Source organism: Seriola aureovittata, chromosome 7 (assembly GCF_021018895.1).
Source record: "Seriola aureovittata isolate HTS-2021-v1 ecotype China chromosome 7, ASM2101889v1, whole genome shotgun sequence".
NCBI lineage: Eukaryota > Metazoa > Chordata > Actinopteri > Carangiformes > Carangidae > Seriola > Seriola aureovittata.
This window is the reverse complement of record NC_079370.1, coordinates 17,706,804-17,725,969: the sequence shown is the minus strand read 5'-3', so window position 1 is coordinate 17,725,969 and position 19,166 is coordinate 17,706,804. Positions and strand designations below refer to the sequence as shown.

At 40.2% G+C, this 19,166-nt stretch overlaps 1 protein-coding gene across 2 annotated transcripts in view; it reads right to left on the bottom strand.

Moving 5' to 3' along the window:
• Positions 1 to 19,166, bottom strand: part of cdkal1 (CDK5 regulatory subunit associated protein 1-like 1) — a 227,831-nt gene that overhangs the window by 157,198 nt on the left and 51,467 nt on the right. For both annotated transcript variants that reach the window (XM_056380394.1, XM_056380395.1), the window contains exons 5-6: positions 5,561 to 5,657; positions 1,144 to 1,192 (exon numbers count right to left, since the gene is read on the bottom strand). In XM_056380394.1, the coding sequence (XP_056236369.1) occupies positions 1,144 to 1,192; positions 5,561 to 5,657 (146 nt within the window). The remainder of the gene's footprint in view (positions 1 to 1,143; positions 1,193 to 5,560; positions 5,658 to 19,166) is intronic.

Genomic DNA, 19,166 nt, shown 5'->3' with positions numbered 1-19,166 from the left:
CACACACACACACACACACGCACAGGGTAAACTCAATCTGTTCTTTATTAGAGAACAGCTGGGGGTGTATGACAGCTTGACTGGACACTCTAACACTGTAAACTCTCTCTGACCTTCATTAAACAGCTAAGTGCGGTGGTTCACTAACAGTTTAAATGGATGACCTAATCACTGCCATGTGAGTCTGTCTCGCTGTGAGCCCCTCAGACAGAGAAGACCACTTAACAAGCTACGCAGACAGCAAGACAGATAGGATCCGAAAACAACACTGATGACTTTGCTTTTAAATGCACGTCAGTCCTAATCACTAATCTTACTGAGCAATGTAGTCCAAAATAACTTTTACGTGCATATGGTTGAAATTTACCATCCTTTAAATCAGAGATCAAATCAAGTTGTCCTGGAATTGAATATCTAATTTTAAAACCAAGGAAAGGCTCTTGGACTCACTCAGGACTGTTGTGGAGAAACGCATGCAATGTAAGACGGAGGCCATCTTGGACATTACCAACCACCTTCTCCACAACATTCTGGCAGGACAGAGAGGCAGCTACAGGTGCAGCAAACGTCTCATCTCACTGCGCTGCAGAACAGGGAGGTTCAGGAGATCCTTTGCTCCCACTGCTATCAGGCTATACAACACCTCAGCCAAAGGAAGTGGACTAATCTAATTATCATTGTTTATTTATTGTTAACTATTTTTATTATTATTATTATTATTATTATTATCATCAATGAGCTAATGGACACATGAATTTCCGCTAGGGGATAAATAAAGTATCTATCTATCTATCTTGTAGATGTTTGCACTTCGAACAACAGTGAATGTTCAAATAACACCACAGCTGGTACGGTACTGCTGTCAATTATGACTCAGAATCAAATGTTTTGAAATCACAGTCCTCATTTGTGTATCTACTCTTCTACATGATAGTTATATATTCCTACTTTTGACAGTCCAGTCATTCTCAGTCTCTATATAAATTTATTCTGTCAATAAGTGGATAGACGCCTGAAAATCATTCACATGGAGCCGACGCTCAAGAACTTCATTTCCCCTTCCAATAATAACAGGACTCTCATTCATTAATTAGTTGATCAGTGCATTGCTGCTCATTCACTCAAACTTGTGTGTCCAAATACCTTTAACAGCCTCGTCCACTACTTCAACCACTCGATCAATTTGCTGGACCTGAAATACAGACAGACACACATGGGAAAAGTTTATTGATGCTGACAAACCAAGTCCATACAACCAAACAAAAGCCTGATATTGACAACTCACAAACACACAATACTAATCCACATTTAAACAAGGTGGGCATGTAAATATACACAAAGACAATATGGCGTAAGAACACAGACAAACAAGTACAAAAAGACACAATCACACCCAATTTTCTTCAGCCAGCATGAAGTGAAATAGATTTCCTTAATGCCTTTGCGTGTCTAGGTGGCTGCAACACCACATATTATGTATCGACAGAGACAGTCTGGCAGTAGGAACCCATGGATGAGAACAGAGGCAGAAAGAGGTAAAGAAGGTGGAAGACGGATGATCTTACAGGTAAGAATAGAACAGTCCTTAGATTATGAGACAATGTGTAAAACAGAATCATGTTATGATCAACCAAGAGCTATTCTCCTCATCGCCTCCGATGAACAAAATCCTGCAGCTCTGAGGGCAACTCTGAAACAGTCCGACACAAAATAATCTGAGACGAAAGGGAGGAGAGTGAATGAGAGGAAGAGACAGAGGGATGTAGAGAGGGATAAAGAAGTGGGGGAAGGAAAAAATAATTTCTTGTGCCATTATTTCTCCTTTCATTCCTCCCAGCATCCCCTCCACATCTAATTCTCTCATTTTCTATATTCTTATAGGTCTATGCTCTAGCCCTTGGTACCAGCTCTCAATGCCTCCAGGCCCATTACCCAGTGTAACCCTTCTTTCAGATACACTCACACAGATGCACACTGTGCTTTGCAGGCAACAGTTACATGCATTTTACACACTGAAATAAAACCTATTTTTGTCTAATGGCCAGGCAATCTGGTTCCATTCAAAGCAGCAGCGGGTGTCCCTGCTCACAGTAAGGTTCAGGTATTGTTTACAACTTAGCAATGAATTCAGATCTCACTTTTCAATTCTGGTTGTTATCAAATTCTACTTTATGCTCCTAGAATATTGGAAAGATATACCCTCACCAAGCACTTTATTGTGAACACCTGTACACCAACTTATTCATGCAATTAACTAATAAACCAATCATGTGGCAGCAGTGCCAAAAGGTACAAGACGTCTGTAGACTTCTGTCAACTCTGTATGTATAGAGCAGACAGAAGTCTTCTCTAGACCAAGCATAAATATACTCACACGCTTTTACCCTTTTTATACCAAAATAAGTGCATAAACACAGGATTTTTAGGTTAACCCACTAAAAAGGCAATTGAATCCTTTCACATTGCCAGTAGACAAGGTTGCCTCTCCATTCAGACTGAGAGCAGAATCATTTGACCAGCGGGTGAGAGCTGATTGTACCCATTCACTAATGACAAAAGTTATTAAAGTTCACAGAAAATAAAGGAATAATTGCAACCCAGGTTATTTTTTTAAGTGAGTTGTCAATTTGTGTAATATACACTCATCATGAGCAGTAATGTGAGGTGCTTAGTCTGTTATTAAAAAAAGGAATGACAAGAGCATAAACTGGGCTCACAATATTCACTAATGTAGCCCACCCAAGGCATACATACATACTGTAAGCTGAGAAGACTGATGTGCATGCATCTCATGTTTACAACACTACTTACCCCATGTAATCCTCTGATTACCTAGCCAGCACTGCATGTGTGTGTGTGTGTGTGTGTGTCATGTATCTCCGATATAGGATGTGGCATGTCTAGTTCAGAGTCTGTGAGATTCTGTGTCTGTATACCTTACACACAATACGCTGTCATTCATTTCACAGCAACTTCACCGGAGAACACAACAGAAATGCACATAAAGCTGACACACAGGTCGATTAAACTGAATGAATTCAACAGGATGCACTTGTTTTTAGCTACACCCCTTATCTAGCCGTTAGTGCAGTCACTATATACAAATTCACAACTGCTTATTTGCATTTAATTTGCATAACCCACCAACTGCCACTGTCATTGTGTGGTTGATTGTAACTACCAAGGATACACAAGGGGAGTGTGTGCTCACTCATATACCTCTGTCTGTGTCTGTGAACCATGTGTGCCTGTTCATGCATGCATCCGTCAGCGTGTACCTGTCTTTCTATGGTTGTGAGGACAAAATGTTTGTTCAAAGTCATTGTTGTGAGGACACTTTGAGGGGCACTTTTAGGGTTAAGGATAGGGTTAAGGTTAGAGTAAGGATAGGCATGTAGCTGTGATGTTTAAGGTTAGAGTAAGGGCTGGGGAATGTATTACGTAAGCGAGTGTTCTTAGAAGTATAGAAAGACCGACATGTGTTGTGTGTGTGTCTGTCTCTGTCTGTGTGTGTATCAATGCACAATCCAATCTCCTCATGACAATGAAAGGACCAGCAGTGGTAAACTTCCCAGCTGTTTCTGCCTCGCCCTGAAGGCTATTGCATATATAAACCCGTTTATCTGAATGTAATTATATTATACATACATGCCACTTGACTTGAATGTAATTGTGTTACACACTGGCATGTTTACTTAAATGGAATTGCATTATTTATGGTAAAGGATATTTAACTTAACATCTGAATCACCCCACAACCGACAGTAGTGGCAGTAATGAACATTGGACAGTGAATTTAATTTATCCCCATTTTCAACAAGGCAGTTTGTTTTTTATGCAAGCAAATAAATTCAGCATTATGGGAAATCAAGATCAAGGTTTTCTGTGGTGATTTAGACAGCATTGCTTGGTTCTTGGTAAACAAAAGAATGCACACACACACACACACACACACACACACACACACACACACAATACTTCTAATTTGAACAACTGAATATATGCTTTCTTAGAAATGCAGGAAATATTTAACACTCTTAATTTTTGTGTGTGGTACAGACATGTTAGCATAACACATTGCTCAACTACAAGGACTATTTGAATAACTTCACATTGTTTATTAATTTTGGAATGATTGATGTAGTTTTGTTTAAATGACTGGAGGACTGGAAGTATTGAACCGACAAAAAAAAAACTCCATTCAGCCTTCACCAAGACTCTTCATTTTAAATATTGTCAACTTAGGACTGTCAGACTCAAGATGATTTTGCAGGGTCTTTAAGGTGACAGCGTATGGAACTACAAACATTGCAAATAATTTAATTCGTTTCCTCTTGTGATAATTGAGGTGAAATAGATTTTGAAGAAAATCAAATAATTGTGCCATATCACACTTCGCGATGCACCACAGGGTTTTGAATGACAATTTTAAAGTTCAGGGGCTGTAACCCAAAATAAGCAAAAGCCTAAATCACTTGTTTTGGTTAGAGTACACTGTTGGACACTGTACGGCAAATGGCCCTAGAAATATACTTAAAAGGATCTCTCTTCCCTCCTGTTGTTATATCTGCATATTTCTGTGACTCCTCTGCTGAGTTTTTTGCTTTTAGCCACAACATCTTTTGTGTTGTCTGTTGGCTCTTTTCTGTAACCCTCTTTTCTCTCACTTCACTCCCTGAATACTACAAAACAATTACAGAGTTAGAGTGTCTAATGATACTTTTAAGGAAAGGGGACTAGAAAAGCCAGTTTACGCTCATGGGCCTAAGCCATGCAGTCCTCACATCATTCACTTGTCTCTTGCTACACGCTCTGTCTTTGTCCACACATCAAATAGCACAGGGGCCAATATACTTAATGTTTCTACACTTACACTGGATTCATGCGGGAAGAAGTTCGGACTGGAAGTTTTGTGAAGGAAACATTGCAACAGCACTTATCAAAAATAAACTGTATGATTAAAAAACTAACACTCAAAGATATTCTAGTTGATTAATATCAGCCTTCTCGTATTTAAAACACTGTTCACATGAAGCACTGCGGTTGATCATCTATCCATAAGAATGATGATCGACAGTTCGAATGCAGGTGAAGACTCATTAAACATCAATGTTGTTCCTTTAGTCCTTTTGTCTCATACACTCTTTGCTTCCTTTATCTGTTTGCAACAAAGAAAGGCTCTTTTCTCCTCTCCTCATGTCCACCACTTTCTCTTCTTTTCCCCCTCCTTCGATCATATATTCTTCCTTCTTTTCTACTCCCCACCCTGTTCATCTTAGGAGTCTCGGTTGTGTGTCACAGGGATGTCTATTGATCCACCGAGCAGCAGGGAGGCCAGAATAGAACAGACACAGCAGGTTGGCAGCAAGGTGAATGACAGGTCAATCCATCTGTATCTGTGTGTGTGTGTGTACGTGTGTGTCTGGCTGTCCATCCAAACTCCTTGAAGGTGCCCCATTAGACACAATTTAAGACCAATGAAGGCACCAATTCAGATATACAATATATGCTGTCTGAACATACCCATACATTACTCAGAGCATCCCATACTCATACATACCCCAATGATACTGAGTCCTTTGAGGTAGTCCATCCGTGGCTGGGCCTGGGGAACACAACCTGCTACTACCACCTTTTTCTGCTGTTCCTGGGCTTTTCTGTATCAACAAATGCAAAGAAAAAAAAAGCAGAAGAGATTAATATTAGAAGATAACATGGCATTTTTGCACCAACACTGTGCATAATTCCTGCCAAATGTTTTTGAATTCACCAAGTGAGAAAACTGTAGTACAAAAGACTGCTGGCCCCATACCAGCACACTGCTGTTTCAAAACTATACAGTAGGTCAACCTTAATTTCTAATGGTTCTGGACTGGCCACTTTATGACCACTGTGTTACACACTTCCTCATGTGACCATCTGCGTGTATGTAAGAAGGGAACTTGACTATAACATTTGTAAAGCTAACATAATAGCTGTAATAATGAAATAGCAATATTCAGTGACACGAAAGGAAAAATTAAACGTGCTATTCTGAGATAAACACTCAGCAGGTACTTAAATCTGTTTTCCTGTGGCATGAATGAGATAGCGGCTTGATGGGGCCCATGAACACACACAATTTGGAGGTGCACCTCCAAATGCCAAACAAGTAGCAGATACTCATGTCAGTTATGGTCAATGTGGTAAAGGGACACAATGTTTGTGAAAGTTTCTTGCTACAAGGAGAACCATGCTTGTTTTCCCCAGTGGCATGTAAGCTATTCCTTCATGAAATCTCCATGAGAGAATGGAGAAGAATTTACTCAAGGTAAATCCCATGGTGCCGACTCAGTGTGTGTGACTAAGATAAATGGTAAGTATGTTATGTCTGGTCAAGCAAGCAAACATAACAGGTTTTTTTTCTAAAATTGGGTTTGAGGTGAGACCTGTTAATTTTTCTGTGGTAAACAATAAAGATTACTTTAGTTGTCATCATTACTTCCATACGTTGGTCACATGAATACAACTGAAACAGTTCCATTACTACTCAGTAATCTGCTGATGAAGGCCACAAGATGTGGCTGAAAGCTCTGAAATAAATCTAGTAAGTGACCTTTTGTTTTTTGCCAAACTAATCCTATAATATAGACCAACAATGTCTCTTTCAAAACATTTAAAGTGGCATTGTTTTCTGTTATGTCTAATTATAATCATGATCAACAGAGAGGCTAAAACTCAGCAAGTCACAGCTTGGGCTCAACATGTGCCACTGAGAAATCACACATTGTTTATAAATAAGGAAAGAGCTAGTTGACATATAAGCATGAGAACAGCATGGTCTCAGTCCCTAAATGACCGAGTAAAGATCCCCATGTTAGCCCAGCATTACCCTACGTGACACCCTGCTGGCTCTTTAATGTCCCTGGAGCCAGACTATCGGTATGTACATTTACTGTCACAGAAAACAATGGGTTTCATGAAAAGATGTGCTACAGTGTACAAGATGCAGTTAATACATACTGTTTAGTCATAGTACAACACATTATGGGCACTCATATGTGTGCATGTGTATAAGAGGAAGGAAGAGAGAGGCAAAGTGCCAGACGGGTTAATTGTGACAGGTATAACAATGAATCAGTACAGCCCATGTCTCAAAGTTTTGATGAAAGTATGAGTATAATACGAAACACATCAGATGAAATTCACAACATTGCTTTTCTTACAAAGCATGTCGCCATGACCCACATTGCACCACGTGTTAAGGAATTGTCTGAACAAGAAGGAAACCAGATTGTGACACTTCATGAAGATGGAAGACAGTACAAGAGCATCAGTAGGCTACTGAACATAAGCCAAAAGAAAGTTGCAAAATTGGTGATTCATCATTCTGTACACATGGCATCCAAAAAAGAAAACATTGCACACAAATCAATACAAAACTACAAGATTAAATTCTGCCAAAGAATGTGACCTGGCTTGATGAATATTGGCTGCACATTCTTTGGTCAAATGAAACTAAAATAAATATTTTTGGATCTGATGGGGTCCAGCGATTTTTCCATGGACCTGTCCAGGACTACCACAGTAACTGCATAGTGCCAACAGTGAAACATGGAGGTGGGAATGTGCTGATACGAGGCTGCATGAGTGAAAAAGGTGTAGAGAAGATGTCCTTCACAGATGGAGCTGTAAATACAAGTTTGTATATCCAAATACTGAATGAAAAGATGTCTCCCAGTCTGAAGAAGCAGGAGAGTCATTTTCCAACATGACAACGATCCCAAAAACACTTTTGACGAGGTCAAGCTAAGCTAAGCTTTGTCCAAAAAGTTGCAAGATGTGTTGCTAGGTGCTTTTTGGAAAGAAGTTGCTAAAGTGATAAGTTGGCAACACCATCTTTAAATGCCCCCCCCCCCTTCATTCTTCTTGGGATTTGGCTAAAAACAAATAAACTGTATATGGACAGGATTTTTAACATTTTAGTGATTTTCAGTGTATAGGGTATTTTACAATGACTTATTATAAGAAAATGAAAAGAAGAATCCCATTTTCAAGATGATTTGAATTAAAAAGGGCTGGGCACATAGCAAAATAGTGTAGCTAACCACTAGGAAAGTGTGTGTGTTTGAGTGTGTGCCTGTGTGCGCGTTGATGTACTGTATGTGAGTCTGTATGTCACCTCCAGTTAGTGGCAGTGAGATTTGAGACACTCGGTCTGTCTGACAAAGGCTTTTGGAAGAGCTGCCCAGACTCGGCCATGAATCTTTAATAATGAAGCCTCCTGACAGCTGGAGCGAGAGAAGGAGGGAGGGATGGAAGGGTGGGGGGGCATGTAAGTGAGGGAAGAATCGTGGGAGGACAGAGGAGGAGCAAAGAAACTGGATGCAAACTGTCAGTTGTGTTTTAATTCAGACTGTGTTTGTATTCTTCAGCAAAACAAAGACAGATAGTGATGGGGGTGGAGGGGGTGTGTGAGAGAGCAAAGTAAGCAGGGAGAGAGAAAGGTGAAGGGAGACAAACAACTCTTTTCAAAGCCAGTTTACATTGTCACGTGAATGAGGAATGGAGGGATAGATAAAAGCTAAAGTTGGTGAGAGATCAGTGGAGGGATGAAGGGAAGAAAGATAAAGGCAAATGCTGAAATGTTTTTATGATTATTTTGATTATTCTGAGCTGTTTGTATTATTCAGGTTTATTTTAGTATCCTCATCTTTACTTCTAAATCTAACTCTTTATTGGCACATAAGTGTTGAGCAAGTAACAACAAATCACTTAAGATGCCAAAAAAGATAAATCAAAGAAAGAAGAAAGTCTGTTGGACATGATGCCTCACCACAGAAAAAAAATGTTTCAACAGCACATTCAGAGAAACTGTACTTCTATTGATCCTAAGAAATACACATTTTTATTGTACATGTGCGTTCAGGCCTTTCCCTGTTATTAAAGAAGGTGAGCAATAACATCCCCCTACTACAACACGCTGTTCTGGTGTAAACAGATCCTGAAAACAGGCAGAGGCAGAAAGGGTTGTACAGTAGAATATCATGACGCTAGTAAATACTTAAAGGTGGAGCGATGTAAACTTTCAAGACTGGGAGAAGTGAGACAGAGGAAGCCAAAAAAAGGCATTTATCTGCTTATAGTAGCATGTTCTCCTCACTCTGTTCCTCATGAAGAACTCACACTGGCATCACTGCACACACAGACACACACAGACACACACACACACACACACACACACACACACACAGCAGGGGTGCGTCTGCATAATTCACACCGTCTCCTGCCAAAATGCGCCAAACGTTCCTTTAATGCGCTACTTGCTCCCCGCCCACAGACTCAGAGTCCTAGCTGACACAGCGAGTAAGCAGACAGCGCTTGATCCGTCGCCTCAGCGCCCCAGGGGGAACAGGCCAATCACGTCGCACACAGTTCCTGGATGGGATGAGATGGAATGGGATTATGTGATGCAGTTGCCGTGGTGATACTTTTGAGCCCGACTGAGCGCTCGCTGCCAGTGACCCGGACCAGAGCAGATGTCCCCTGAGATCAGAGGACGAGGTGTGCTAGCACACGCGCGCACACACACGTTTCCTTGGCTTCCTTGGCACCTCGCCCTAAATCTTTGTGGCCCCCTGTCAACTCTGTGCTCTCTATAGCCTCAAGACCACACACTCGCACCCACACACATGCTCTGAACATACTCTACATATGCATACCAATGGTCACCGATGACAATGGCAACAGCGTATAGTAATCTATGCATACATGTATGACCTCTGTGGTATATATGTATGGTAGGGACGGCTGTTCTGTACATACTTGTTTTTAACAGCTGAGTGGACACACTGAATCAGCCAAATTAAACCAGACTAAATGTCCAACTGAATTGATCAGGTTGACTTGGAGAAGCCCCTTGCTGTAAATACGACATTAAAATAACTCTAGGCATTTCGATGGACCACAGTGCATGACCTATATACAGGCCTTTTCAACTTTCTCAAAACAAAACTTGAAGTGAAGGAGATGCCCATCCGTGGATAATGGCAGTCTTCTATCACGCCATTTACATGACTGCAGCTGAAATGTAGTGACATCATCATATAAATACCCCACAATGCTGATGTTCTCAAAACTGCCACAAATGTGTCACATCCTAAATCCCACATGGACACACCCAAAGTCAATGTTATAAAATATGACCAGAATTTCTAATAAAGCCATTACAAGTATTCATCCGTTGTCCCAATAAATGACAGCACAGTGTTCATGGTGCCTGGTTTTTCCAGTACAGCTAACGACTTTGTCCAGAAGGCTGGATTTTTTTTCCATTTCTGTAGTCATCATAAAGCATAATCACTAACTCCAACAGAAAAACCTAATGTCCTTTCAAGTTATCTACATTCAAACCAAGACAAACATTTGATGCAAAAACACAAAGAACCAAATGGAATCGAATGAAGAACTATTTTTTTGCAACACCGACCTTGTCGGGACCAGTAGTCCTCATGGGAGCCAAACCCAGGTTCTAATGAGACAAAAGGTTATTTCTGAAGTCATGGTTGAGGTCAGGGATAAGGTGTGAATTGAGGTTACGTTAAGGTTAGGCCTGAACTGGTTATAGTTTGGGTTTGGCTGTCCACAATGAATGGAAGTCAATTCAGTGTTATAACGAGGACAGCTGCACATACGTGTGTTAGTTAGCACGTGCGCGTGTATGTGTGTGTCTGTGTCTGTGTGTGTGTGTGTGTGTGTGTGTCCTCTCAATGACTCCTCCTGCTGCTAAACACCCTCAGCCCTATACAGATAGCTACATTGGGGAGGGTGATCTCATTACACACACAGAGCTAGCCATATGCTCCATAACAAACATGTTGCTTAAAGGATGAGGTCATACTGATAAGAGTAGGGAAGAAAGGTTGTGTAACTGAGATGTACAGATCTACATCATGGTTACCTCCATGTGCAACTTAACACAACAACCTTTGTCTAGGACCCATCCTGTTACAAAACTGTCTGAATAACAACATTTTATTGATTTTGTTTGATTCTACAGCAAAAGTAAAAATTGAATTTAGTATAACCGATATATTTTTATTTCATTCCTACTTTCTCTACCCCCCACCCCCCTCATATTTCCGCTGTCCTTGCTCCTCAGTCTCCTCTCCTCCCCTCCCTCTTCCTCTCATCTGCACTCTGACAGTTGTTTCTGGCTGAGTTGACAGCGAGCCAGCCAATCAGCACACTCCTGACCTCTCTACATTAGCATAAGCAGCAAGGGGCAAGGTTAAGTACCCATCAAGCTTCAGTAATTAAGATGTGAGCTGGTGTGTGCACTGTGCATGGGCGTGTGTGAGTGAGTGAGTGAGAGAGAGATAGACTAAATGTATTCAATCTTCCACTTCCAATATTTTCCACTTCTCCTCTCCTACTTATACAACAGCAGTCCTGCACTTGGTCACTGTCCCAGTTTCAATTCCACAATGGCTGTTACAATCCAATGCAATCCTTTAACTTACTTATCGTTGATCTACTGAGAAGACAATAATGTATGTTTATTTGTTTAATGTGTTATTCATTTGCATATTTATTTTCCTGTGTGTTTCGGTCTTGCAGCAGCCGCATCAGTAGGAGATGCATCTCCAACACTTGCTGACAGCCCAGACTGAATGGATGAGGAGAAAACACACTCTGTTAGTCTAATGGAAAATGCAGCTTCTCCTCTGCGAAAAAGTGTTCTGGAAAAGTTTACCAAAACACCTGTCAAAATACAAACAGTATAAATAAAACAGCAGCTAACTCTGGGCTTATGGGATCTGACTGCCAACAAACAAAACTAAATGAAAGCTGTTAATGTACCAGACCAGGGGCGTCTAAGAAATGTAGCTGGAAGGGAGAGAGAGAGAGAGAGGGGAAGAGGGAGAGAGGAAGAGGGAGAATAGCATGAGGGTGATTGACAGAAAAACTGTCAGAAGGACGTCTTTATAAACAGGTAAAAAGGAGAGAGAGGAAGAGGCGAGGTAGTACTGAGTGCAAAACAGGAAGTAGCTGCTGGTTAGAGAAAGTGAGGAGGACCAAAAAAAAAAAAAAAAAAAAAAAAAAAAAAAAAAAAAAAAACATAACATGAAGCAAAGGGAGAGTCAGTGAAAGTCCTTTACGTCCCATCAATCCCAGTGTATAAACTTCCAGTTTAAAAAGTAACCTTCTAATGTGATAGGCTTTCGTTATGACATCCTGTCTGAGACTAAGCTCGTCTGGATAAGAGATTTCCCAAAATAATTTCCCAAATTATTCTTAATTATGAAGAAAAAAGAGGATGCAATTTATCTTATGGGGTGTGATGGAAAAATAATGCAATTAGAGGAACAAAAGACTCCTTCAATGGAAAAATCTTGACAAAGATTCCCAAATGGTTAACTGCAGTCATCTTTTATGTCCTCTGAATATATTGTATATATTTTATTTAATTATCTGTATGGGATAGTATACATTAATCAATAATGATATTTTGGAAATGGGGGGCAGCTTAAAAGCTAATTTGCACTTGCAGACCAACACAACTTAAAAAAGGCCTGTAATGTCCGTAATAAGACACAACAGAAAAAAAGTCATAATTTGAAGCATGCATCTTTCTAAAAATCTAGACAGTGAGAAGTGGAATATGTCAGAGGGAAAGGGAAACAAGGGAGTGAGAACTACTAAGTAAAAGGAACAAAAAAACACCTGCCAAGAGCAGAGATCCTCATCACCAAGTGGGGAGAGGGAGAGGAAGGATGACAACAGGACTCAAAAGGAAATAAAGGAGGAGGACGATAGCTCTGAGGCAACGAAGGAAGATTGTGATTGAGGGATGTGAGAGGGGTTTGAGAGGTAAAGCTGCAGAATCCCCTGGGATCTCTGTCTTTCTCTCTCACACACATACACACATCAACTGCTGTTGTGTTTCATAGGATACCAAGAGCTGATGTCCATAAAGAGACACTGAATGAGAAAAAACCTGAAATGAAAAAAAAAACAGCTGAAAGCAAAAGAAATAAGAGCAAGGTAAAAAAAAAAAATAGAGGAAAAGAAAAGGGATGTCTAATTTAATCAATACAAGATAATTACATGAAAGTAGGTCTATAAAAGTGAGTTATGGTAAGTGATGTCCAAGACAAAATAGATTTGGGCAGCCTAAGCACCTAAGACAAGTTGCAAAGGCCTGATTGCCTCTCTTGGTTTTCAATCTACATCTACAAAAGACTTCGATAGTAGCAGAGAGATCAAGATAAATCTGGATCACCACAACCATAACCATGCCCCAACCCACATGAAAACACAACCATATAGAAGAAAAAAGACCTTTGACTTGATTTCAGTTCTCCACCTTTATTGCCAGCATGGTTAATAAAGGCATTCACGTTAGAGCTGCGTTTTTACAGGATACAGGCAATCTGTTGACCAATCAATATGCCTATAACATGGCTAGTTTATGACTAGCTCACATGGCCTACGGGTATAACAGAGATAGAATGCAGCCCAATTGTCAACATGGGCCTAGTAAAGGCTGGTCAGAGGAAATGCAAGGCTTTCAGATTATGGCCTTTTTAAAAAAAAAAATGCCTCACACACCTGCCCAGTGCTGTGAAATGGATGACATCTGTCTTGTAAAAATGAGTTGAATGTGTGATGAATATTGCATTACTGTAAATGAGTTGTATTTGTCGCTTGAATGCTTCATAATAGAGAAAATGCTGATAAAAAAAAAAAAAAAAGGCAGGAGTGATGGCAAAGGTCCAGACAAACATTCATACACACATATGTGCAGGGAATTGCATTAAAGATGATCACTTGACTGAACCATGAAAAGGGGAACCCCAAAACTGAATCCTGCTAGGAGTCCCATGAGTCCCATCTCTCATGCAAAGTCCTACTACTGTAGAAGAGGGTGTTATGGGACAATGATAAGGGAGCAACCTCTAAGCCTGAGGTTGTTGTGGAGAGACTGCTGAGTGAAGAGTTTAGGGGACAACAAATGCACACATAAATATGAGAGTAAATGTTCACTGGGTAGCAATGAGGAATTATCTTACCAAAACAAAACTACATGCTTATTAGAACAAATGTGAGCAGGAAGTCACTATGCACAGAGTTGGATTTGGAAGAATAGAGGAAGGAATAGAAGCATTAAGTGTTTCAGTGGAGATCAGTCTTATGTGTTGACTATTGCAGATTATAAAGGGTTTGTGCTGCAAACAAACCACCTAACTGAGGGGTTTTGTCATTTGTTTAATGTACATGCGTAAAACACACACACACACAGCTTGTGTTTGGAGCACTGGCACTTGTGCATTAGTGGGGCAGCTTCAGTCTCGGACTAAACAGGTCATGTCACAGGGCACACACAGGCATTTATCATTCAGAGCCACAGCCACTCCCCATGAGGCCTTTCACCTCTGTGTGAATCAATCTGAAAACACATGAGCATGTGTGTAGGCATACATGCATTTTCCTGCCTGTGTGTAGACATGCTTACATGTGTGTATTTGTCCATGTGCACCTGTGTGTGTTTGTGTGTTTTTGTGCAATTATTTTGATCCCGAAGTGGAGACGAGGGGGAAATCCAGGCTAAGATGACAGGGGTGAAAGGACATTCCTGGTTGAATGAATCCACACAAAATTAGTCCAAGCATAAACAATCATGATTGGTTTCAAGGTCATAAATTATTACAAGGAAGGGTTTGGAAAAGTGGAACGGCACATGCTCAGTGACCTGGAATGAATCAACAATCTCTGCAAATCAAAAAAAAAAATGTATCTTCAGCCCACACAAAGCTAAAATAATCAAACAAGTAGGGATTGCAAAGCAGTATCCAACCTTCACCTGTTAAACTTTTAATATGTCCTAAAGACTCCTTAGAAATAAGTTACTAACCTGTGGTTAGAGGTTACTAACCTCTGATTGTCCACTTAGTTATGCTGAAAATAGAGGGATAAAAATCTGTAGGACTAGGACATATACTACTTCAGAGTAGTAATTGATTACAGTGTGATATAACTAAAGTGAGAGACAGATATTCACGAGACAGAATGAGTCTGCACCGTATGTATATATGGATTCACAACAGTACTGAATTCAAAACCCCACAGATCCATGCTTTGCTTTAGCAGCAGTGTGGTGTGCCATGGTAGCATTTGTTCCAGTGTGCACTCACAGCGGGAGACATCAGCACTGGCCTGTGATATTATGGCTTGGCCTAAGAGCAGCACCAAATTGTGATAGCTTGCACACTTAACTGAGCTGTGTTTTTATGGTTAATTCACTGGCCTAATGTGTGTGGTCAGTGGACTGGAGACAAAGCATCATTCCTAAAAGATCTGCTAATCTGGTAATCAAGACAATTTGGAGATTAGCTTCACTTCAGTATTTCTGTTCTTATTTTCATCTAACAGACTGCAAATCTCATTGTTTTCTGATCCTCTCTCCTTCGCTATCACAGCTGTAATTAAGTCCTCACTGCCTTACTGTTAAAAAGACTAAATAAAGAATGAAAATATAAACTGAAGTTGTGAGCTTTTTCACTACTAAATAATTGCAATGTGTCCATTTACACACATTTTCTAGTGTGTATGCATGTGTTTCTTTATACCTACATGCATGTGTATTGCATATGTGCAATCTACACATATATGTTTTTGCGAGTTGGTGCACTGTGAGTTATTTATGATATGTGAGCACGCATGTGAAAGCATATATGTGAGTACATGTACAGTACGTGCGTTAGGGGACTATGCAGACTATGGGAGTCTCATTATAGAGCTACAAAGTCTAAGCATCTATTCAGCCTGTTAATTTCCCAGCTGAAGTCTTTTCCCACTCGGAGTCTGAAGTGGCTCCACGGTGCCTCATCAGTCCCTCTAAAAGGCCTTCTCATTTAACCACAGTGCCTTATTTATTCTAAATAACATTCCTTTAAAAGCCAAAAATGCAGTGTGCACAAAGCCAACTGTCTGATTAAATTGCTAAGCAGGACCCCCTTACTTGGTAAAAATTAATTTATGGAATGTTTAAAAAAGGAATTCTTTTTCCCCTACACACACTCCTCTCGTCTGAGTCGACACCAATTAAAAGGAGGATTCAAGGTAAGGTTCATTACATTAGAAAAGAGAAGAGAGGGAGGGGGGTTGTTAGAAGAAAAAAGGCTTTACAAAATGAGGAGGTGATTTTCAAAATACACTTGGCTTGTTAGAGGGATAGCGAATATTTTTCTAGTTGGGAATGAACACAGGTGCCTCAGTCTCTTTTGTTGAACCACATTTGTAACATCCCTCTCCCTCCCTCTCTCTTTTTCACACTTTGAACTAGCGAACATCATATTCAATAAACATCTAGATTCTGTGATCTAAACATATGTAAAATGTTTTATTAGATCTGAATGCTAAAGTCACATTAATGACATGTTTATACGTTACATTAAAATATTTCAAGACATACCATCTACACCACCTGTCTACATCACATTTAGAACTCAGTGGTGCTTATTTAAGACCATGTGTACTATGAAATGTAGATAAACCTCTGTACTAAAGGATTTTTTATATATGGAGGTTGATTCTTACTGTATAAATCCTTATAATTTTGCATTATAATATTCAGGGAGTCCTCAAAAAGTCTTTCTAGCCTCTGGACTATTCAAGAATAAATGTACATTAGAATTTTATAGATCTTTTGCTTGGAAAACGATCCCTTATTGCTACCACAATAAGGTGTAAAGAAAGTTACATTTTGTAAAAATCATTATTAAGCTGCACATTAATATTGTTATTGTTGGTAAATACGAGTTTGGAGATGTAAGGGTGAACCTTTTGAAAGTCAGATTCAATAAAAGTTGTAATGACTTTGAATACTAAACAAAACACTGGATAAAAACAAAGTTTACAACACATGTGCCTAGGTGGTACCTTATGTGTCATGAACACACAGCCAGAAATACATATATGTACAACAATTTATAATCAAAAGTCACTGTTAAACCAGTGATATTCAGGAAGCCAGGGAATGTACAATAGTCTATATGCCACATGTGGCCTCGTTCCCCACAGCAATATCCCTTCCTTCCATATCCAGCTATCTGTCTGTCTGTTTGCAGCACCTCAGAGGTTAAGGACTGCCCCGGGTATACTAAGGCACTGACCCACGGTCCCCATGCCTTACAGAGGTTGGCATGTGTGTTTATTTCCGTGCATCCATCATTCTTTGCACATAAACTGTATATACACCTATGGCCAAGTTGTAAGCCTTGGGCTTTTGTCACTCCAAATACTGTTTGGTGAAATTGCTTCTTGGCTGGAATGCAGCACCCAGTTCATCTGCTGGTTAAATAAAATTAGAAACATGCCCTCCTAAATGAAGTTCAAGTTGCTTTGCTGACAACATCTTCAAGGCATAAATGTACACACCCACAAAAAAATCTGGCTGCAGATGATTATTAATACACAAAGACAACCACACACATCAACATAAAATATACAAAATCAAACATACGGTATGTCTTATTTTACACTTCAACTTCTTTATGTTACCTCCATCATCCTCAAAAAACATTTGTTTCACTTTCTCTCTCTCTCCTGCATCCTTCTCCTTTTCAAAGTTGACCAACCATTCACGCTGTCACCTGCTCTCTACTCCTATCCTTTCTCTTCCAGTGTGCATCACTTCTAAAATTCCCCCTCAGGGTTTAAGCATAAGGCATGCAAAGGTCAAAAGTTCTTACTGTCATCTTGCATTACTTAATGTATATCAAGCATGTCTCTATACTTTAACATATGGAATGTGGATGTGACAACTATTGAAAGAGACTTTGAAAGAGTGTCTGTATCTTCATCAGTGTGTATGTGTTACTGCCAAGTTTCTCAAATAATTCTGCTGTCATTTGCCACCCTGAAGGTGCATGGAGGAAGAACACACTCATTCAGAGGAGGAAGAGAATGTCATCTTTTATAACTTGCAGCTAGTATAAAGTATCTCAGCAGCTCAGTAATTTCCAGGTCATTGCTTGTTTAGCTAACACCAGCTGAAAAAGCCTCTGGGATCGTCAGCTAAAAAATACAAGACCACAGCTGAACAGGGAAAATGCCAAAAGCTTACAGGTGCTCCTCTGGAGAACACAGACACCTCTTTCCTGCCGTTGCCCTTTTCTCTCTTTCAGTTGAGCATTATGAATAAATGATTAGGCATGTAGAGACAGCTTGTTGAAACAGACGTTAAAGGCTTTCTACTCTGTGTGGGTCAACCTGTGTGTGTGTGCGCGTGAGTACATGGTGAATATGCATTTATGTAATTTGTGTGTATGACAAACTTTGCTGTGTCCACAGTGTATTTGTCTGTTGGTGAATAGGTCTCGGCTGATCATGTTTCAGCGTTACAGGGTTTGGTTCAGTGTCAAATCCCTCTGTGTGTAACTAAAGATACTTGATAGGAACACGGCAGCTGGTGTGCTGGCTGCTACACACACACACACACACACACACACACACACACACACACACACACACACACACACCTGCCATCTGAGTCACTCAGTCTCTCAGGCATTCTCACCCTCTTACATGCACACAAACACACACTAAATCAGCGTGCATTATGGCCTCCCTTATTTCAAAGAACAAGTGATTCAAACTAGTTGGAACATGAAAGACGGATATGACTAACCCAGGCAGTTTGACTGCATTTGAGAGGGAGAGAGAGAGAGAAGAGAGGGAGATAGGGAAAGGAGGGGTGGAGCAGCAGGTGTTGTGTGTGCGTGTGTGTGTGTGTGTGCGTGTGTGTGTATGTATGCGTTTGTGTCAATACAGGTGAACAGAGGGTCAGTGCACTACTCTCCATATGCCATCTGTCAGATCAACTACATCTCACGCTGACATTTCCCTACATTGAGTAACAATGTTAAACCACCAAGATCTAAATCCAATGCATTCACCAGAGCAGACATATGTTGAATAAATGCCAAGTTTACACAACGTTTCATTTATTTATTTATTGAGAAATGAGAAAAAGCAGCAAATCCTCACATTTGAGAAGCTGGAACCACAAAATCTATGGTGTTTTTGCTCAATTACACGGGTTACACGATGAATTGCTCCTCATATTTTTGGCTAATTAACTTTGTCAGCCAAGTAACTGACTGAACCTCTAATTGTTTCAG